Source organism: Sturnus vulgaris, chromosome 1 (genome assembly GCF_052056855.1).
Source record: "Sturnus vulgaris isolate bStuVul1 chromosome 1, bStuVul1.hap1, whole genome shotgun sequence".
NCBI classification, from domain to species: domain Eukaryota; kingdom Metazoa; phylum Chordata; class Aves; order Passeriformes; family Sturnidae; genus Sturnus; species Sturnus vulgaris.
The window spans coordinates 118369833-118392052 of record NC_142243.1 but is presented as its reverse complement, the minus strand read 5'-3'; the positions used below and the strand labels follow the sequence as shown (position 1 = coordinate 118392052).

The 22220-nt window shown below is 40.8% G+C and overlaps 2 protein-coding genes across 3 annotated transcripts in view; both read left to right on the top strand.

The window, feature by feature from the left end:
- The window catches only part of PLAG1 (PLAG1 zinc finger), a 51882-nt gene extending 43911 nt beyond the window's left edge, over positions 1-7971 (top strand). Inside the window, exons 3-4 of one of the 2 annotated variants that reach the window (XM_014873086.2) lie at positions 797-1155; positions 1762-7971. In XM_014873086.2, coding sequence (XP_014728572.2) covers positions 914-1155; positions 1762-3025 — 1506 coding nt within the window. In that variant the 5' untranslated portion in view covers positions 797-913 and the 3' untranslated portion in view covers positions 3026-7971. The remainder of the gene's footprint in view (positions 1-796; positions 1156-1761) is intronic. The other variant, XM_014873088.2, reaches the window with a different exon arrangement.
- A 126-nt stretch (positions 7972-8097) lies between these two features.
- On the top strand, positions 8098-20285 carry MOS (MOS proto-oncogene, serine/threonine kinase). The gene has a single exon (XM_088175155.1). The coding sequence runs from the start codon at positions 16601-16603 to the stop codon at positions 17648-17650; it is 1050 nt and encodes a 349-aa protein (XP_088031281.1). The 5' UTR covers positions 8098-16600; the 3' UTR covers positions 17651-20285.
- Positions 20286-22220: the final 1935 nt, after the last annotated feature.

The window sequence follows — 22220 nt, the reverse complement described above, 5'->3', positions numbered from 1 at the left end:
ATGCTGAGCTAGCCTGAGTGTCAATACTTACAGCCTTCATGTCTCACAGGGTAGCATAAGGAGGCTGGGGGTCTCCAGCACTGAGCTGATAAAACCCTGACCTGTCTAATCTAACCCTAATCCGTGGGACTTCTGTCATTCATAGATCAAGTCTCTCTTAGCAGAGGATGAGTTTACAGGAGAATTTCACCTGCTATTAAGCATTATTGGCAGCGCATGCATTTTGCTAGAGTAGATGTGCAGATGTGCAGTAATCATGGGGAAGGAGGTACATCTGAAAGAGAACATGAGCTTTGCCCTCCATAGTGTCAGCATGGGTACTGCTGCGTTTTTTGCAGGTTTTCAAACATTTTGAGGCTTACAGACTTTCACTTTGATAGTTGTGTGTGTGTGTGTGTGTGTGTGTGTGTGTGTGTGCACGTGTGTGCATGGAAGTCTGTGCAAACACCACAGGCGCAGCTGTAATTCCTTTGAAATCAGAAGCTGCCAAAAGGTGCCTGGGTAGGTAAGCTCTTTGCCTGATGCCTCCCTTAATCTGGCAGACACTTTGCTGTTCTCCATCAGTGTTTCAGGGGAAGGTTGTGAGGTGTGATTTCAGGGCATATGTGGATCTGTTCATCCTGAGCAATGCGTTTTAAGAGTTGCAGCAAATAGTATAAAGAAACCTGTAGGTATTACATTAGACCAGCTGAACCTAACTTTATTTTTAAGTTTTATTCAGAAGCATCACATAGCAAGTAAACTTCAAAATCTAAGTTTAGTTACAAACTAGTTGTTTCTTATTTTTTTTTTCCAGTCCCCTTTTGCTTTCTTTTACGACCACATGAAACTTGAGAAGCCATCTAAAGCTAAATCATTTAGTGGAGTTGGGCAATTCCCAAGTGTCCAACAAGAAGGCCTGGTTTAGGCTGCGATGGCCACTGTCATTCCTGGTGATTTGTCAGAAGTAAGAGATACCCAGAAAGTCCCTTCAGGGAAACGTAAGCGTGGTGAAACCAAACCAAGAAAAAACTTTCCTTGCCAACTGTGTGACAAGGCCTTTAACAGTGTTGAGAAATTAAAGGTTCACTCATACTCTCACACAGGAGAGAGGCCCTACAAGTGCACACAACAAGACTGCACCAAGGCCTTTGTTTCTAAGTACAAATTACTAAGGTATTAAACTCTATTTATCTTTCAGATTATATTATCTATTTTATGTTGGCCGTGTTAAGCCGTGTAAAAGTATATATTTCTGTACGCCTTCAGCTGATTGCAGAGAGGATGTGTTAATTAAAGTAGTCATTGGATTGTTTCTAGAATTCTAAATTACCTAAGTTTGCAAGCTAATGTCTTTGATTTTGTTTCTTAATTTGTTTTATGCTTTTGTTTTCTGTTTGTTTGTTTTTGTTTTTGTTTTGTTTTGTTTTGTTTTGTTTTTAATGAGCGTAGAATTTTCATTTGTATAAGGAATTGTCACAAGAAAAAGAGTATGGACTGAAAGTTCTTTGGCTATGGACTTTTACACGAGTACTTTCATACTTGCCCATATACCCCTGTTACAGTAGCTAAAATCCACCAAAACTAAAGTGTCAATTTAAGAGAAATGGCTCGCGTTTTGCTATATTTAAATTTGTCAAACTGTCTTTGTAGTGTCATGCTTTCAGTTAAAAGGTTCTGTTGCAAAGCAGCCCTTAGTGTAGTATTTAGCTGCCATTAAAAAATGAGCATGTGTGTTTTTTGATCAAAATAATTACTTACAGAATATATCTGTGTTTAAAGGCATATGGCTACTCATTCTCCTGAGAAAACCCACAAGTGTAATTATTGTGAGAAAATGTTTCACCGAAAAGATCACCTAAAGAATCACCTACATACACACAATCCCAACAAAGAGGCCTTTAAGTGTGAAGAATGTGGAAAGAACTACAATACCAAGCTTGGGTTCAAACGTCACCTGGCTTTGCATGCTGCAACAAGTGGTGACCTCACCTGTAAGGTATGTTTGCAGACCTTTGAAAGCACAGGAGTGCTGCTGGAGCACCTAAAAACTCATGCAGGCAAGTCATCGGGTGGAGTGAAGGAGAAAAAGCACCAGTGTGAACACTGTGATCGTCGGTTCTACACCCGAAAGGATGTCCGCAGACACATGGTAGTGCACACTGGAAGAAAGGACTTCCTCTGTCAGTACTGTGCACAGAGATTTGGGCGGAAGGATCACCTCACGCGCCACATGAAGAAAAGTCACAACCAAGAACTTTTGAAGGTCAAAACAGAGCCAATGGACCTTCTAGATCCCTTTACCTGCAATGTTTCTGTGCCTATTAAGGATGAGCTGCTTCCAGTGATGTCTTTACCTTCCAGTGAACTGACATCAAAGCCATTTACAAACACTTTGCAATTAAATCTCTACAACACTCAGATTCAGTCCATGCAGAGTTCTGCATCTGCACACCAAATGGTTGCCACATCGTTACCATTGGGAATGCCTTGTCCAATAGATATGGAGTCTGTCCACCCTTCTCACCAGCTATCGTTGAAATATCCGCTCGGTACTACCTCATACTCAATTTCTATGCCTGAAAAAGAACAGCCATTGAAAGGGGAAATTGAAAGTTACTTAATGGAGTTGCAAAGTGGTATGCCTTCTTCATCCCAGGATTCTCAAGCATCTTCATCAAAACTAGGGCTGGATCCACAAGTAGGGCCACTAGATGATGGGTCTGGGGAAGTTTCCCTTTCCAAGGGCTCCGTTCCTATTAGCGAACCTCTAAACGCCCCATCATTGGACTTCTCTCAGCTGTTCAACTTCATACCTGTAAATGGCCCTCCCTATAACCCTTCTGTTTCGGTGGGAAACCTCGGGATGAGTTATACGCAAGAGGAGGCACATTCTTCTATGACTCAACTTCCACCACAAACCCAGGATCCACAAGATCCTAGCAATAGTATAGGTCTTGGGTCTCTGCACTCATTGTCAGCAGCTTTCACAAGCAGTCTAAGCACAACCACCACCCTACCACGATTTCATCAAGCTTTCCAATAGGATGTACAAAGCTGGCTTGTTAACTGTCTATTTGTAGAAATGCCTTAGGTGACCATTTTTAACTTAGTGCCTACTATAAGACATTATAAATTCTCTGCTTTTGTACAGTACCAATCTCATGAAGCCAGTAAGAAATTTAAATTAACTTTTTTAAAATGTTTTGAAAGTGTTTATTCTCAGCTGTGTTTACTTTGGTTTGTTGGGTTTTTTAACAGTCTCATTGTATTGTTTTCATTTTCACTGCCAATTTACACATTTAAAATGTTCAGTAGAAAGTCATCCCAGGCAAACTCACAACACTCATCCTGTTTTTAAAACTTTTTCAACCATACCAGCTATTCTGTTTTATTGATGTCAGTGGTAGAACTGCCACTTTTACCTTTTAATATATTTTACTATTTGCAAATAATCCATTTAAAATATGTATCACAAGGATTCCTGAGATTTGGGAAAAAAATTCTCCAGTCTGTTTCCAAACAAATCCTCTTCCCAAGTGGCAACACATCTGACCTGTTCTATAATGACAAATCTAAATTTTTAAAATAAATGTAGAATTCAGATTTTTCTGAAAACTTGTGTGTGTATATATAGAAGTCCATATATACACATGTACATATATATAGCATTTTGACTTGTATTGAAGTCATTATAAAAGTTGTTAAGAATTTTGCCATTTTCTGGCTTAAATTTTGGTGGCCTGTTATGGATAACAGAAGAAAAAAAATTTAGTGTAATTCTCTAAAATTAGGGCTGAACAGAATTTCGACAGAGAATCTCTGCTTGCCTAAATGACAGATGTTTCAAGTTGAATTTGAAACTGTGTTGTTGTGCTTTCGTGACTCTGGTATAGGGAAACAGGCAAAATTAATGGCTGATCTTGAAATATAAAAGTGTTGTAAGGTAGTAATGCAAATATTTTGTCGCAGTTTTTGTTTTAATTCTTAACTTGCTGTTTTTTTTCTCTTTAGTAGCATAGAAAGAGTACTGCATAGGAACCTTCCAGTAGTGTGTTCACATTTGTAGGCGTCAGTCTTCTCCCCGCTGCCACCGCCAAAGGGTGGATCAAGTCCAGCCAGAAAGTGTGTACCTATTTTCAGTTCAAAACTAGTGTGCAGTCAGAAAGTGAATGTAAATTTGCAGCTATCAGTTTGTTTTGTTTTGTTTTGTTTTTATTGGAGTGATCTTTTCAGTTGTGTTACATGGTGTGTTATGTCCTCCTAAGCAACAAGTTAGATGTTAATCACACTTTCTACACCTGGGTACTTGGTTAGGGACTTTTTGCCCATTGCCAAGATTTAAAGACAGGACTCTTAGGAGTGAAGTAAAAGCATATTGCTTACACCACTTTTTACCTAATGCAATATATTCTATTCCCCAACCCCTAATAACCAAAAGAGGAAAAAAAAACCTTAAAAAAACAACCAGCCCTGTGATGCATAAAAGCAAACTAGATTTGCTGTAATTCAACAATAACATTATTTTCCTTGTCATTTTTGTACAAGGAATTAAAAAATGGAAATTAAGTACATTAGTATCTCTCAAACAATAATGAGGATTCATATAAGGTTTTAAGTGGTTAAACTAAATATACTTCACAGAAACAAAAGTTGCTCCCATTTAAGGAGCTCATGCTCCGGATGTTTTATCAGTAGCTCCTACTGTTTTTTTTAATGCTAGGAGCAATATGCAGGTGTGGTTTTACTATTTTATACATATGTGTATTTAAATTTTATTACTGAAAAATAACATTTTTATAAATGTGTTTGTGTTCCAAAGGCATTAAAATAAGGATGTATTAATAAGGAAAATACCTTTTGAAATTCTGCAAACTACTCCTAGATTTTGAGTTTAGGAGCATGTTATCTCAAAGTGGGCGTTTAGCTCTGCTTCACGACTGCTTCCTCTGGTTTCTGTGAAACAGATTGCTCGCTTGCTTACATCTTTAGTTGAATGATTTGTTCAATATTGCTTTTTTTCCATTCACCTTTCTAAAGGAAAGAAAAACACAGATGAACAGAGCACAAGCTGAATGCAACCGAATGTAACTCTAGTTTATATGAACAACCGTAACGCATCTAAGAAAAACTTGGGCTTATTCTCAATCCTTTTAATCTGAGATGAAGATAAATGGACTTAATTCCTCCAGTGGGTTATGTCCTGCATGGAGCTGAGCATCTGCGACTCTCCCTGCAGCAGAGGAAAGCTGCAAGTGCTTGGCATCCCTCAGCTGGCACAGCAGCGTGGCCAGGCAGCGCTGCCCTCCCTGGGCAGCCTCTGGCACACGAATTTCCAGTCTGGAGCCATTTGTTATCGGCCCCAGCTGCCGAAAGATTTCATAAAAAACAAAACCCACAAACACTTTGCCAACACCCGTTTCTTAGTGCGTAGCCAGAACCCTTATTACATTGTTCGTGCCTTAGCTTCCTGAAAAGGGATTGACATTTCACTTGGAGTTAGATGTACATTTCACTTGAGAAACAGAGACCTCAGACAAGATATTGAACCTCATTCAGTCAGGGTTTCAGTGGGTGTCTGCACCCAGAGTGTTTGCAGCTGAACCAGGATGTAGGGTAACGTGGAAGCAGACTGACCCTTTAAGCAATACCAACACCACCAGAGTGCTTTTGAGCATTGCTTAGGCAGAGTCAATATTGGCCACTACTAAACCATCAGTTTTTAAACCCCATTTTCTTGATTTCCCATGGATTCTTGGTGGGAGGGGGGAGGGCTGGCTGATCATGCACCACTCTTTGTGCAACTTCTAAACTTCTAGTAAGGTTGTTTTGTTGTTTTTTTTTTTTTTTTTAATATATATATTTTTGTGTATTTGTTGCTTGTGCTTTATTTAGTAGTAAATTGTGGAATAGAGTGATTTATTGTTAATTTGGCAGTAGCGGTTTTTAAAAACCATATACTGACTGAAACATGAGCCAGAGCTGATTGCTTTATTAAGCTAATAATGAATGTTAAGAGTACATATTTTCAGGATCATTTGCCTAGTGAGCTAAACTTGTATTATAGGCCAATATTTTTTAAAATAAAGCTTGGTCAACCTCTATGTTACACATATTACAAGATATAGCACTTTCAAAAAGAAAACCTAAACCTTTTAAGAAAATTTCTTACAGGTTATGCTTTTTATTATAAAACCTTTTATTATAATTTGTTTCAAGTGCCATTAGATTACATATATGTAGGCCTTTGGTATAATGCTTTGTGTACAAAATGGTAGACATTGTAATTTTAAACAGGTACATTTTTACAGTGTTTTCTTATCAATTTGCTATATTGCACAGAACCAGTGTGTCTTTCTTAAGGGTTTTACAATGGTTTTTACTAGGTTTACATGTTTCAAACTACACTGTCTTCTACTGCCATTTTGAATACCAGTCAAAAACAATTAGGAGTTTGTCCTCACCATTTGCAAACTGTGTCTTCTGGAATTCTTGATGGTAAACTTTTTCAAAAATATTTAACATGCAGTATTTGATACAGATTTTTTTTTAATCACATCCTATCATCGCTATGCTGCTGTCTGAAGTTAACTTTGGGCCTGATCCTGCATCCATAAATGCTATGGGGATCCTGCATCCTTTGTTATGTCTGTCTCATACACTGGTTTAGCAGCTTCTCATGTATTCTTCTCAGTCTATAGATAAGCCTCTGAAATATATGTACTTACCTGGTATGTAGTAAACCATTATAGGCTTAGCTGCCCCTCCTGCTTCCCCCCAGTGTACAGTTTAAACCACAGCTTACTTAGCATCATGCTCAACTTACAAGTAATGCCACAGTAGTTCAAAATGTGTTTGGGTAGTCCCAAAGCTTTTATGCAATAAGGGTGTCTTACTTTTGTTGGAAGGCAGTGTCTTTTGATAACAGTTATCTAGCCCTGGAAGTGACACAGAACTATTGCTAATCATATGTAAACACTTTTCAGTATAAGCTTCAGTGGTACAGTTGAACCAGAGTGAATGTTTATCTCCTCAGAAACACTCCTGCAATATTGTTATATTGGATCATGCTGCTAATGTAACTTGGGATACAACTCCTGTCATGGTGCTACAAACCTCCCTGTCTCATTCAGATGTATTTTTACCCATAGAAAAAAGGACTATACTAGACCTATAGTTGTATGATATATTTTTATACTGTGACTTAATTTGTCATTAATGAACTTTGTGCAACACCACAATGTATTCATATGCACTTGCAAAAGTAAAATTTTGGACATGCAAATTTAAACGCTGACAAGCCCAGCTCTTGTTCACAAAAATAGGGGACTGCTAGTTAGTGTTAAATGTGGGCTTTTTATATGGTGTGGAGTGAAGAACATACTGTATGTTACTAAAAGCCTTAGACAGAAACTGGGAAGAGTATATTGGTGAATGATGTCACACCCAAACCTGACTCGGATTGCTGAAATTATATTTTTAGCTAGTGGAAAAATTGTTTGGACTTGTATGCTAAAATGTTTTTAATGATAAAAGTTTTGAGTCAAAAAAATAGAGAAAAAAAAAAGAATACAGAAAACCCTGCATTCCAGACTGAATTTGTATATGTTTCTTGCATTTAAAATTTGCTATCCTGTGATATGGGAAATTGAGTTGCTTATCATGTATATGTACTTTAAAATGTATTCACAAACTACTGTTGTATTTGTATAAAATATAGACAAAAAGATTGCATATATATTTTTGTGTATAAGCTCTGTAAAATAGCAATCACGTTATGAAGCTGCAGCAGAACTTCATTTTAAACATTCACATCCAAAGAAACAGACTATTTATTGTCCACATACCCTGATTATAAAATATACCTTGCTGCTATTAAACAATAGTGCTGCAGCTTCTTGTGGCCTACAGTGTTATGTTTGCTGTACAAAAATATGTGAACTCCACAAAATATATCAATAAAATTACAGAATGGTTTTAGTTAATGAATAACTTATGCCTGGCATTTCAATAGATAATCTTGATCTGCATGTTTGGGATTGCAAGAAGTAGTTACAGAGTACATCCAGTTTTGCTGGGTGTAGTTTGCAAAGGCATAACTGTCTTTATAATTTATGACTGGTAAGATGTCAGTTTTTCAGAAAAACTTAAGGCATAAATATCTGCATTTCATGATTTCACCAAGGAACAAATGGGATGATGCTACTGTGTCTGTGACAAGACAGGTCTGAACTGAAGGAAGCAATTGAGTTTGCCATCAAATTGCACTTTGAAACACTCTGATACACTAGAAGGTAAGTATGGGGTATCCATAGTGGGACCATTCCTTTGGGACACATAGGTGAGTGATTCCCCATCATTTCAGATTAATGCAAGCCTGGTACATCATTCCTTGCAATTTGCAGGACAAACTTCAAGGTCATGGGATGTGCTAGATACAGTATGTGGCATGTCTCTCTTCTCTGAGGAGAAACTCAGCTGCTTTGGTCCCTAGATGTCCATCTGGCAGTGGCACTGACTTCTGAAGAAGCCAGGCTAATGCTCGGGGAAGAGGTGCCTACAGCCAGACAAGCAGCTTGCCTGCACACAACTGGCAGAAAGTTACCTCAGGTGTTCCCTAACATAGCCTGTTTCCCAGGAAAGTAAAGGACTAGCATTTCACATTTCATTGCTTTTCAGAACATATTTTGTTAACATCTTTAGCACTGTCTGTGTTTCCCTGCTTTTGAGTTCCTCTCTTTTCCAAATCTCGGCTTTTTAGGTTCGGTGCTGTAACCCAGATGGAGAGAAATGTTTTTAGAGAGTTACTGGCTTTCGCCTTCTCCACATGCAGACATCTTTCCTTTCTTGTGATCCCCATCCCATTCCTCTAAGCTGACTTACCACTTCTGTGCCAAAGGTTTCTAACTTGTTTGGGAGGGTTGGCCTTATTATATTGAGAGTCAAAAGCTCAACACGTGCTCTGTGATATGAAATACTCTGCAAAACAATTTATAAACACTCACAAACACATAACCCACACATACCACCTCAAGAGAAAGCCATCCCATTCACTGTGTTTCTGCCCTAGCTGGTCTCACCCACTGTTACTTATTTAACATGTCCTCCTTCCAAGCAGATAGAATAGAAATTCCATCAGCCTCTGCAATAATTGGAGTGGGATTATACGGATGACATCTGTGTGTTACAGAGATCTCTTGATGCAGTTCCTTGTTAAATTCAGAGCCACAGACATCTTCCCTTCTCTCTCTCCTGTAACCACCTCTTTCCAAAACTTGCATAAGAAAGTACAGAGAAATGGTTCTGTAGTATCCCCTATACCTGTCCTCCAGGACTGGAAGAGGAAGGCTATTCTGATTTTTCCCTTCACTTTCCTTCATTCTTCACACCTTCTTTTCCTTTCCACATACAAGCATGCCTGAGGATGAAAAGTGGTTTTTGACAGAGATCCAGAACTGATGCAGAGCTACTGCTGGATGAGCAAGAACTGAGCAGCTATACGCTGTTGGCTTCCCTGCTTTGCAAATCAAAACATTCTATAAAATCGGATAGAAATTAAGTTTTCCAAAGTAGGAACTGCCATAGTTCGCACAGCAAGGATTGGTGATCACAAACAGGCAGCAAGTGGGACAGCAAGATAAACTCTGCTACAAAATTTAGTCTGTACTTAATAGTTTGAGAAGTATACTGGAAGATTAACTGGTGCTTATCAGTGTGAGCTGGGGCCTTTAGCAAATAAACAGCAACACTGTATTTGTGTTTTGAACACTGGAGATAATGGCAGCAGTAGTGTGAAGTTTCAAGTTCCTGCTCATGGGCTATATCCCAAGTAATTCAGTATGAACTTTCTCTACTCCTAATAAAGGTGTAACAGCTTGCCTGGTATTTTTATTTTTCTATAATTTTATTTATGTATTTATTTTTTGTAATGGTCTGCATGTCCTCAAGTAATGAACATTTTCAGAGAAATAAGTATTTGTAAGAAATATAGTGGATAATTCTGTTCTTCATTGTCATTGTCATCACTCAGCTTTGTCTCATTTGGGAATATTTGTATCACAAGATCACCAGCTACAAAGATAATTTGCCTCAGAGGGGACTGAAGAGACATCAGCTGTCAGCTGAGCATTCTGAAAACAGGGCTTTGGTAATGCCTGCTGTGACTGAGCTGGAAATCATTTGAATTGATCCCTTGACAGTTTACCCATGGGGCTGATTCTCACTGTTGCACTGAACTGCCACATACAAAGAAGAAAGGTTTAGTGTCACTTTCATATGTCAGATCTCTGGTTGATGAGTGTTAAGTAGTGCAGAAAACCTGAAGAGTCACAGTTTCTAAAAATCAGTACATTGCTTAAGCCCTGGTGAATGTCTGTGTGCACATGTATGTATGCATGCAGGTATGCATGGGAGAGTAATACAAGCTGGAAAAGTTGATAAATTAGTTTTGGTTTTTTACATTTTGGTTTCCTCCAAAATGTTTAAGTCTAAAGTGTTTGTGTTTTACAAGTCCAAAGTGAATCATACTGTTTGTTAAGGTATCCCCAAGTTAACAGAGTGTGGAGCAGGCAAGCTGGAAGAGCTTCTTCCAATTACTTGATTAATCTATGAAAGACAGCAGTTTATCTAAAGGGTGCACAGACTCCAGTGAGGAAGGTGTTTGTCAGCTGCCCTTGTGTAGTCCTAGATAGAGTTTCAGCAGAAAAGTTCTATAGTCTGTGCGTCTGAAATTAGGCTCAACTCTGGCTTACTGGCTTTTGTGTTAAATTATTACACACATGGTCGTGGGTAAATCCTTAAAGATCCTTCACAAGTATTTATATTGCAAATAAAATAGAGGCTTTGTATGGTTTAGAGGCATGCCATAAGTGAGCACCATCTGAGCTTTAACATAAGATTATCAAATATCAAACATTCACGACAAATAAACACAGACTAAAGACCCAAACTTTCTGAAGTCTCACCTGAAAATTGTCTCCTTTTATGTTGCCAGTGTTTGACTCCTTATACCAATGAAGTATTACAGGGTTGCCCCATAGTTTATATGCTCTGTTCAGCTTGGGCTGAAGTCAGCATTATTTTTACAAGAAGCTTCTGCTTACACACTGAAAGCCTTGCAATAATGTACTTGAACTGTATGACCCATTTTAATGTTGGGCTTAAAACATTTCAGCTTAAGGCAACCTCTGGCTCCACCAGAGTACCCAGGCCATCACTTCAGAGCCACAAAATTTAGCTGATTCTCTTGCCTCTTCCACTCTACAACTCTCCAAAGAGGTGGTGTTTGCAGGAAGCCACTACATTTGCTAGGGCAGCGTATTTAATATACATCACAGAGCTGGGTGTGACCTGTGTGAATGGGATTGTGCAAGTTGCTGGGCGAGACTCGCCCCTTTGTGCATCAGTCTAATCATTAGCATTAAGTCCATGTACCTGGCAAAGCAGCAGCCTCCCAGCGCTAGACTTAGCACTAACATTACCCCCCTGGGTCCTTTGCTGTACGTGATTAATTTTTCTCCTTAAGCACTGAAGCTGTTTCCTAGTCCTAAAGCTACAAGTATTAAATTTCACCACTATATTTGGCATCTCCCTGTGATCCAGCAAAGTCAGCTTTGTTCCAGGGACAAGACCACAAAACCAGCCTTGGACAATTTGGCTGAAAATACTGCATAAGGTGCCTGCCATGTGACAGCAGTCAAACTGCCAGGATAGGCATCCATCTCTGCATGGCCAGAAAATACTGCTGTGGCTGAGAGCCTGTAGTTTACATTTCATTGTCTTTATCCCCAAGTTTGGATTTTTTCAGCTTGTCACAAGGTGTTCTTTTGAAATTGTGGTATTAGTCAACAGCAGAAGGTCTCAGATTGTTATCCCTGGTCCACCTTGGTCACTGAGACCCCCTGTAAATTAACTGTGAAACCTCACCTGCCTTTCCATTGCCTTGAGTTAAAACCTCAGTGTGTTCAGGTAAGGAGAGCCTTTGCTTCATGCTCTTGAACACATGGAATAACCTTAGTGTGAAGGAAAAAAGCATCAAACAGCTGTTTGGCAATGTGTGTTTGAAACTTGATCTTATTATTTATAAACTAGGGTTTAACCTTTTATAATGTTTATTATTATTCTGTCTCAGTAGTGAAACAGCATCACAGTTCTTGCAGATGTATTTTTCCTTTGCATTTGGGTTTACCTTTCACTCCTTTAATGAAAACTTGCTTGTATTTGTGGTTCCAAGGTGTCATTTATTTGTCTCACCGAAACAGTCCCAAGTCTGAAACATGAACTGGATTACTTTCTGGCTTATTCTTGTAGCAAAAAAAAAAAAAAAAAAAAACAACCAAACCAAACCAAAACAAAACAAAAAAAAACAAACAAAAACAAAACAAAAAAACAAAACAAACAAAAAAAACCAAACCAAAACAAAACCACAACCCCCCACACACACAAAAAAGCACACACACACACACACAAAAAAAAAAAAACCAAAAAAACCAAATAAACAAAAAAACCCCAAAACAAACAAAAAAACCCCACACGTTTATCAGTGGCCTCTCTTCAGAGCAAGCCTCTGTAGGGACTAGCTCCAGACAATGCTATCACTTACACCTGTGCAATTGATCATATCAGAATTCCTTTCAGGCAACTCTGAATATCATTTGAGGTCTTATGAGGTGTGACCAGAAGCAACACTTGGGCTATGAAACTCTGTGCATGAGGAGAATGTAGGTTCAGCATCAAATCCTAAACTGGGATTAGAGGGACTAACAGTAAAAGGAGAAAAAAGAAAACTGTTGGTTTCAAATAGAGAAGAAAGCCTCTCAGAAGTCACTAAGCCGCAGGCTATGGAACTCTCTTGCTTTGAGTAGGACTGTAATTTAAGTACTGAAGAGCTACATTTGGCTCCTTTAGCAAGGTTACAAAGTAACCTAGTAGAAACACAATGTGTTGAAACACAATACCTCTGTATTGTAAGGCAGTTTTCAGGAGCCTCTGGATAGCCAAGCCTTCAAGGGATTGTTACGTGGTACAACCAGCAAACGTACAAAGAAATAAAGTAATCATTTAGGAGAAGTATATAACTATACACTCCTAAACTCTCTGAAATCAGTTTCAATCCCCAGCCCTGTCCTCCTGTTTTAGACAAAACTGGCTGTTAACCACAAGAGTGATTAAATGAATCACAACAGTGATTGATGAAAACAGAACTGCTGTTTGCTACGTGCCCTTTGTTATGCTGGGTTATTTCCATGCCAGCCCTTTAAGGCCCTTGGTGTCGGGGCTGACTTCTCCTGTCCAGTGACCAAACAAACAACAGTAGTAACTAAGAACAAGGGCAAACAAAGAGTTCCTATAGTCCTGATGTGCAAGTGAAATATGAATGGAGGAACTGAGTGAGATTCTGTACTCCTCATCCAGAAGCATGGACTAGTTTGGGCAGCTGGTGTAGCATCGGATGCACAGGTAATTTTACTTGCAGAAATACAACACACAAGCTTGGAACAAACCCATTGCTGCTGCAGTTTATTGTAGCTGTGACATATTGCAGCCCACGGCACACAGACTGTGTGCTTCCCTCCTGTCACTCGTAAAAGTTCCTATTGCATTCTGTACTGATGGCTTCTGGCTCCTACAGCTTCCTTTTCCCTCATGGAAAAGGCAGTGCAATAGGAGCAGTGTGGTTGGAGGCTGCTGGGGGTTGCCCTGGGGAAGGGGCAGAGTGTCCCCAGCAGCTCTGCTTCCTTCTGCGGGTGGCTTCCCACCTCCCCGGGGGCTCACCCCAGCCTGCACCAATACCGGAGCTAAACAGGGCTGTGAAGCTTTGCACGAACGTCCTACAGCGATTGTGGCTCCTGGAAAGTCGCTGGGCCAAATCACCAATGGATTACAGGAAAATAATGTTCATTAAGAATAAAAGCCTGCTTGCATTTAAATCAGATTTAACCGTGTTCACGTTGAAACACTCTGGATGTTCCCTTGCTTTGGTCCTCAGCCGTAAGATTGAGGCAGGACAGTAAGTTACACTGAGGCATTTACATCCCAAAGGATGCCCTTCTTCCTGGTCAAAAATTCGGTGTATTCCCCAAGAGCAATACAACAATGTCTACCACGGCAGGGCAAAACAAAAAGATTTCTGACAGAAAAGGGTAACACGAAAATTACCTGAAACAGTAACGAAAGGACAGCTGACAGATGTGGACATGGAGTTTGGAAATAATAATATGGAAGGTGTGATATTATCCTATCTATTTTATGAACATAGATTTTATTGCTGTTTTATAGCATTCACAATCATCAGATAGGCTGCTATAGTTGTTGTCTTAACAGGTCTGTGCTCAGTCTTTTCATCCACACATCCTTCTACATGTGCTTCCCCACACCCAACTTTCCCTTTGAACTTCACTGCCTGCCACCATAACCTGGTGAAAACAGGCTTGGAGAATTCAGAGCAGAAATGTCTTCCTGGTGCTTTTATATGTTATATGGCATAGAAGCCCGCTGAAGAATTGGAGCCCTACTAGCACTCGGAAAACAGGCATAAAAATATTTTCTCTCTCTTATGTAATTTCATCCACCTTCTGCATTTTTAAATTTCCATCACAATTCAGCTTCCTAGAAGACATTCCCTGCAAAGGTTGGAAATCAAGACTTCTACATACAAACTTAACATCGTAATGCTGCTCAAGAAAGGAAAGTTAATACCTGTTGTCTCCGTGGCTTATTTCACTGCGTATTTAAACTACACTAAAGATCATCTGGTCCTCCCCCACCTCCAAAACGTGCCTGTATAACTGATGATGAGCCAGAGAAATGCCCCGGAGCAGGGGTGGCAATAGGGTATTACTTGGCTGGCTCAAGCTGTGCAATGGGAAGCTCACGGGGCGTGGTAGCACCTGAGGGTCCAGGGGCTTCTTGCACTGCCAGAGTCCCTTCTGGGAGGGGCCAGGAAAGAGGAGCCTTGTGCTGCCAGGCAGCCCCGTCTGCAGGGATTGTCTCACCTACAGCCCTCGAGAGGTGTCTTGGCATCCCTTAGTCTTTGCCCTCTCACTTGTTAACAAGTCCTATTAGCAACTATTTATTTATTTATCTTCCCCAGTGTCTGTTTCACCCTACCAGATGAGAACCCAAATTCTCCTTTCCCATTTATCTGTGGTCCAAGTTTGTTTCCCTGTGAATTGCTGTGGCAAATTTCTCCTGATTGTCCTAAATCTCAGTACTGGGGAAGATCTCCATCACTGATTCACTGAGAAATCATGTCTTTGAGACCCTCTGGTCGAGCTGACCTAGAGTTCAGGGAGGGATTAGAAGATGACTTTGGGACATCAGGTTTGTGTGTTAAGGTGAAAAACTGAACGCATCTCAAGGTGGAGAACACTCCAGTTCCTCTTGCACGTAGTCTGGGTACCCTTGAAACCCCTGTCAGCAGCCTGTGCTGCATTTTACTCATCCAGAGAGAAAAAAGCCAACAAAAATGGAAAGAAAACACCAGGAAACCCCTGCAGGAGCTGTCTGCAGAGACGGTGCTGCCCAGAGATAAACCCTGGAGAAAGAGTCACTGTCAGTCTGAAGCCCCATTGCAAAATCTGTACTGAAAAATCTGACATCCAGAGGAAGGTTCTGAAGAGTGAGGAGGTAGGAAATGGCTTCCAAGTTTTCCAAGATATTTGTCAACATGTACAGAAAGATACTGGAATATTCAAAAATCCTTAACTGTATAAGTCCCATAAGGGTGTTCTGCTATCTGGGCAGTACAGCAAGTACCAAACACTATAGCAGTTAGCATGAGCACTGTAAATATGTGAAAGGGTCAAAATTTAAAAAAGCCCTTTAAAAACCACAGGAACCACGAACACAAAATGTTTCTTTGATTTCTGCCAGAACAGCTCTGTAAATTCAGCAATAATTTTTCTAAGAAGGATCCAGAAATAAAATATACACCTGTAGTACTGCATGGGGTGTGATGGGAAGATGACCAAATACTTATATATGATTCTAGTCAATCCAAAGGAAGATACAGAACAATAATTTGTCTTTATGTTGCTATTAAGGCTATGGTCCTGCATGGGCAAAGCTGAGCACCCAAACCAGTCCCCTTGTCCCAGTCAGGCTGAAGTGATAGGTTCCTACAAACACACTTTTGTATTTATGCCTGCCATAGCATCATTAAACGTTAGCAGTCACTTCAGCTGCTTCACTGACAAAAACCTTGAGCTGTTTAATGCACCTGATGCTGATCATTCCTGCCTGGAGCCGTGGTGAAATGCATTCACAGTCACTGCTTTATTTACTCCGGGGGCATTTTGCTAGAGGCATTCAATGGGCAGAACACATTTATTTTTCTTCTAAGATTAGAAATTATGTGAAATACTTATGAGTTAATAATTTTTTAGCTTTAAATCCATTTGCCCTGACTTTCTAGAGATTTGCTTCAGGGCTGGAGAAGAATGTTTCCAGGTGAACCTGATTTGATTCTGACAGTTGTGACAGATGCAGTTCATTTGGGGGAGGGAGGGGAAATGGTGAAGGGAGGATAAAAGGCTTTGGAAGCCGGTTTAAAGTCCTTTCTGTCAGGGAAGCTTTCTGGTCTTCTGTCTTAGTAGCTGCCTGTTGTTTTCTCCTTCGTATTATGCCATCACCTATTCCTCTTAATTGCTTTCTTTCTTTTGAGTATTCCCCCTCTGCAAATTTGCGCCCCTGCAGCAGCCCTTTAGTTATCCCTGGCAAAGACAGTAAAAGCTTTTTGGGGGGAGCTTCTTCAGCCAGGGCTCGTCGCTTGCCTCCACGCCTGTCCTGGTGCTCCATTGACTGGGAGCAGCTCTGCCTCCTGCAACCCCTAGGATCTGGGGGCTTTGGCTCTGTCTACAAAGCCACCTACCATGGTGCAACGGTGGCTGTGAAGCAGGTGAAGAAGAGCAGCAAAAACCGGCTGGCATCGCGGCAGAGCTTCTGGGCTGAGCTGAACGTGGCCCAGCTCCAGCATGATAATGTGGTACGTGTGGTGGCTGCCAGCACGTGTGCCCCAGCCAGTGAGAACAGCCTGGGCACCATCATCATGGAGTATGTGGGTAACATCACTCTGCACCATGTCATTTATGGCACTGGGTATGTGTGGAGGCAGGGAGAGGATGATGAAGGAGGATGTGGAAGGAAAGCTCTAAGCATGGAAGAGACTGTGTGCTATTCTTGTGACATCATGACAGGCTTAGCCTTTCTGCACTCACAGGACGTTGTGCACTTGGACCTGAAGCCTGCAAATGTTTTCATCACTGAGCAGGGTGTGTGCAAGATTGGAGACTTTGGGTGCTCCCAGAAACTGGAGAAGGGCTTGTCCCAGAGCACCTATGTTTGCCATCAAGGGGGCACGTACACACACCGTGCCCCTGAGCTCCTCAAGGGGGAGAGGGTGACTGCCAAAGCAGACATCTACTCGTTTGCCATCACCCTCTGGCAGATGGTCATGCAGGAGCAGCCCTACCTGGGGGAGCGGCAGTACGTGCTCTATGCTGTGGTCGCCTACAACTTGCGCCCTTCACTGGCCACCGAGGTGTTCCACGAGTCACCAGTGGGCCAGACACTGCAGAGCATCATCAGCTGCTGCTGGAAGGCCAATGTGGAGGAGCGTCCGAGTGCAGGCCAGCTGCTCCCCAGCCTCAGGGCCCTCAAGCAGAGCCTCTAGGAAAACCCAGGACTCTTTGTATTCCTCCTGTCAGCTTTTCTTTCTCTCCACCCCTCCTCTGAACACAATGAATTTAGCCCCTGTGCGATCTAAAGGCTTTGTTGGTGTTTTTTATACTTGAAAAAAAAACCTAAACTGTTTTGATACAAGAAAATTAAACATAGCGATTTAATGGAACTGTGGGGTTTTACCCTGGAAGGGGATAGAGGCAAAGATGAAGATGTTGGCAGGCATGACTTTTTTTGGTTGATATGTTGTGTGCTGCCTTGCTTACTAGGAAATGTGATATGCAGAAAAGTTGTTGATTGTAAGTAAGTGAAGTACGAATAAGAGTCTGCTTTTGGAAGGTTCTTTATGTAAATACCTCTTGGTATTTTTAAAATCTCAAATATGAGTAGTTCTTGACACCAGCTAGGGTAGTGCATTTGAGCTTTTCCTCTTCATTTACCAAGGAATGAGTATGTATCACAAATCAATAAATGCAGAAAAATAAATTCTGTGTCAGTTGTCTATTTAACTTGTTCTTACATGTACTTAATTTCAGTAAGTATGCTGCTTCTGATATGGAAAATATGAACTACTCACATACTCCTTGAAATAAAGAACTCTTTTGTCAGTCTAAGGCTACTAAGAGTTATGAAGATGCATTAACAACCTGTCCTTTTTAGAAGACTTCCCTGCTACTAGATGTGTTAGTAGTAACTTGCTAGTTGGAACATTGTGAATTTTGAAGTATTAGAAAATTTTGTGCAGAATAGAGTTTTTTAAAAAGGGGAAAAAAGAATGGTAAAGTGAGGATAATTTTGCTTTATAATGCATGGCTCAGCATTGGACAAGATAATACTGGAAGTACTTAAAAAGAATTTTGCTTACAGCACTAACAGTGTTCTTGTGCTGGTGCTCAAAGCATACACTATTGAACTATCCTCTGCACTGCTTATGTCTTATCTGCTATCTTTCCTAATCTGGTTGTAGTGTGTCTGGGAAAGGAAGTGCTGTAGGCAACGCTGAAGACAAAAACCTCTGATCCCTGACTTATCAGAACTGATAATTGTACATCTGAGCCCTTATCTGGAACTGCCTGCTGTAGCTGATATTGCCATTCTACTCAAAGCCTCTGCTTCTTTTTAAGACAGGAGAAAGAGTGATGTTTCAGTCAAATTGTTTTTCTTCTTTACCCTTCCTCCCCCTTGCTTCCATTCTGGAAAAAAAAATCCCAAAGGAATTGAGCCAGTTTCCTGATTTCTGACACACATCTGTTCTTAGCCCCGTGAAATCCTGGAAATGAGCAACTATGTGAATTTGAGATGATTCTGTAGGTCTTTATGGTATTTGGGTTGGTAATTGAAATTAATGGTTTATAAAGCATATCTAAGCTTAACTATTTCTTGGTCTTCTGTCCCCCTTAAGTGGAAATAGAAAATGCTGGCTGGAATAAAAAACACTGAAGTAAATTCTGGAAGAAGTTTCCCATGTTTCTCTGTCAAAATAATTATGCTATAGAATATATTCTATGGTATAGAACCAGATTTTTTTTGTGAGTGTTGTATAACTTATTTAATAAAGAAGTTGTTTTATAGGCATTATCATAGTAAGTCAGTTACCTTTTGAAATTATTAGCTGAGGGCATACAAGATAAAATTTTAGATAAAGCCGTTGATGTGCCTCACCTTAACATCAAACCTTAAATAAAAATGTTTGTGCAGCTTTCAAAAGAATAAAATATGGAATTATTTTTTTCAGTAGTTCCTAAATGCTTGTGTTGTAATTTTTTTTGCCAGTCTAGGAAGCTTGCTTCTTATACTGCTAGAAACCTGTGATTTTTTGCTTAATGATACTTTAGCATCAACAAGTGCTACTTGAGCCTCTGTGAAAAATCAAGCACCCTTCAAATCCTCTGTTGTACTTGACAGAAGGATACTGAATGGCCAAGATCTACTCTTGAAGTATAATCAGCTCTGCAGATGTTTCTGTCAATTTTATGGAGTTCTCTTTTGATAGTGTGAGAGAGAACTCTGCACAGCACTCAAGACGTAGTTACACTTTACTCTGCTGTAATAATTACGGTCTCTTTACTATTAGCTTCAAATGTTTGTCTTATTTTTTGTTTGTGAATGAGCTCTGAGTTAATACTAATCAAGAAATATCTCAAGCCTAACAGCTCAGAATCTTTAGTTCTGTATGATGATGTTAATTTTGCCTGTTCACCTCACTTTACACGAATATAGCTTGAATTTCTTTCTGCCAGTTTGTACTTGGCCCTTGCAATTAAATAACTCCACCATCAGTAAATTTTTTTATCTTCTAGCTCCCCCTCTTGCACTTCATTTGTGGATGTGCTGGGCAGCAGAGAATCCTTTGAAACACCAGTGGGCACTTTCTGCTGCTGGGAGAACTGACAGTTTTATCCCCTGTGCCTATCTTTTGACTTATCCAACCCCAGGTTTTCTCTCCTAAATGTGGCTGCTTAGTACCTTTCAAAAGTTTGCAGTGAAGGATTTTTCAAATACCTTTGGAAACCCTAAGGGCACATATGAATCAGAGTCTTATCAACATGGTGTCAGTGCTCCTAAAGAATTCCAATACAATCCAACACAAATGTGAAGTGCAATTCCTCCAATGAAAGCAATATTGGCCCCTTCCAAGCAAATCATGCCTATGTATCTGTTATTTCCTTTAATATGGAATCTGCTGATGTATCTTGAACAGATATCACTCATGTAATTAGGAAATTTATTCTTTAAAGGCTTCCCCAGGATATGATCCTGGAGAGAAGAAGAGTCAACAACACCTGGTTGATTTTCAAGGATTGCCTTCTCCAAGCTCAAGATTGGTTCATCCCCATGAGCAGGAAATCAGGTAAAGGTGACAGGATGCCTCCAAGGATAAACAAGGAGCTCCTGATTAAACTCAAATAATAAATATGCAGGAGTTGAGAGACCAGTGTGGGGTCTGAAGCAAGGAAGATTTACTATTGGTAAAGATGGATCAAGTTAGGGAACACTGAAACAAACAAGACATACAGATGTTCATAGGCCCTGATGGGATGCATTCACAAATGCTGAGAGAGCATGCCACTGTCATTGCCAGGCAACTCTAGGCTATCTTTGGAAGGTTATGGTGCTCAGGAGAGAATTCTGAGGTCTGAAAGAAAACAAATATAACTCCTTTCTGCAAGATGGCCAAGAAGGAGGATCTGGAAAACTTAAAGACAGTCAGCCTCATCTAAATCCCTGGGAAACTGGTGGAACAAATAACTCCGGAAATCATTGGTAATCATATGAAGGACAAAAAGGTGATTGGGAGTAGTCATCAGGGATTTATGAAGAGGAAATCATGCTTGACCAACTTAGTAGCCTTTGCTATGAGATTAGTGGCTGCTGGAGGGGGAGTGGTGGTTGTTCATCTTGACCTTAGGGAGGTTTTAGCACTGTTTGTCATTGCATCCTCATAGAGAAACTGATGAAGTACTGACTGAATACTGGAAACTGAAAGTTAGCTGGGCTACTGGGCTCAAAGGGTTGTGAAGTCCCGTGGGAGACCAGTCATTAGTGGTGTACCCCAGAGACTGGCACTGGGCTCAGTGCAGGCTAACATCTCCATTAAAGGCTTGGATGATGGGATGGAGCACCCTTTGCAAGTTTGCAGGAGATACAGCATTGGATGGAGCCGTCATTATCTTGGACGGTTGTGCTGGCGGTCAGAGACATTACCAAGCTGGAGAAACCTGCTGCTGGCAAGCAGTGCAGGGAACTGCAGTGTCTGGCACGGGGTGCTGGATAACCCCGAGCACCAGGACGCACCCGGGGCCAACCGCTTGGGAAGGAGTTTTGCAGGAAGGACCAGGAGCTGCGGGCAGACACCAAGCTGAACATGAGCAAGCAATGCACCCTTGCGGCAAAGGCGGCCAACAGCATCTGGGGTGCGCTCCAAGCACTGCTGCCAGCTCTTCCAGAGGAGATTACTCTCCGGTGCTCACTCAGCCCTGGGGAGACACATCTGGGGCAATGTGGTCGCCTCAGGATTCTGCCCGAACAAGAAAGTCACGGACCAAGAGTGCAGTAAAAGGCAATTAACTTGATCATAGGACTGGAATCTCTGCATGTGAGGAGAAACTGAGAGGTGGAAGCGTTCAGTCTGGAAAAAGAAGGCTCAGGGGGATCTTACCAGTTTGCAGAAGTACTGATGGGAGGCAGTAAAGATGGAGCCAGTGTCTTCTCAGTGTTGCTCAGTGGCAGGACTAGATGTAATGGACACAAATAGAAGGACAGGAAACCCCATTGAAATGTGAAAATATTTTACTGTGAAAATGGTCAAACACTGGAGCAGGCTGTTCAGAAGGGTTAAGGAGTCTTCATTCTTGGAGATACTCAGAACCCAACTTGACATGGTAATGAACAAGCTGCTCTAATTGACCCTGTTTTGGAGGGGGTTGGACTAGACAGTCTCCAGAGGTCACTTCTAACCACAGAAGTTCTTCAATTATAATAACATTTATAGATGTTTGAATTTCAGTCATCCCCTGAGTTCTCCTACAAGAATCCTTCTAGCTCGAGCCTATTTTATGTTT

Bases quoted from the DNA above. Each gene is read 5' to 3' on its own strand.
- MOS (XM_088175155.1), top strand. From the start codon at position 16,601: ATGCCATCACCTATTCCTCTTAATTGCTTTCTTTCTTTTGAGTATTCC.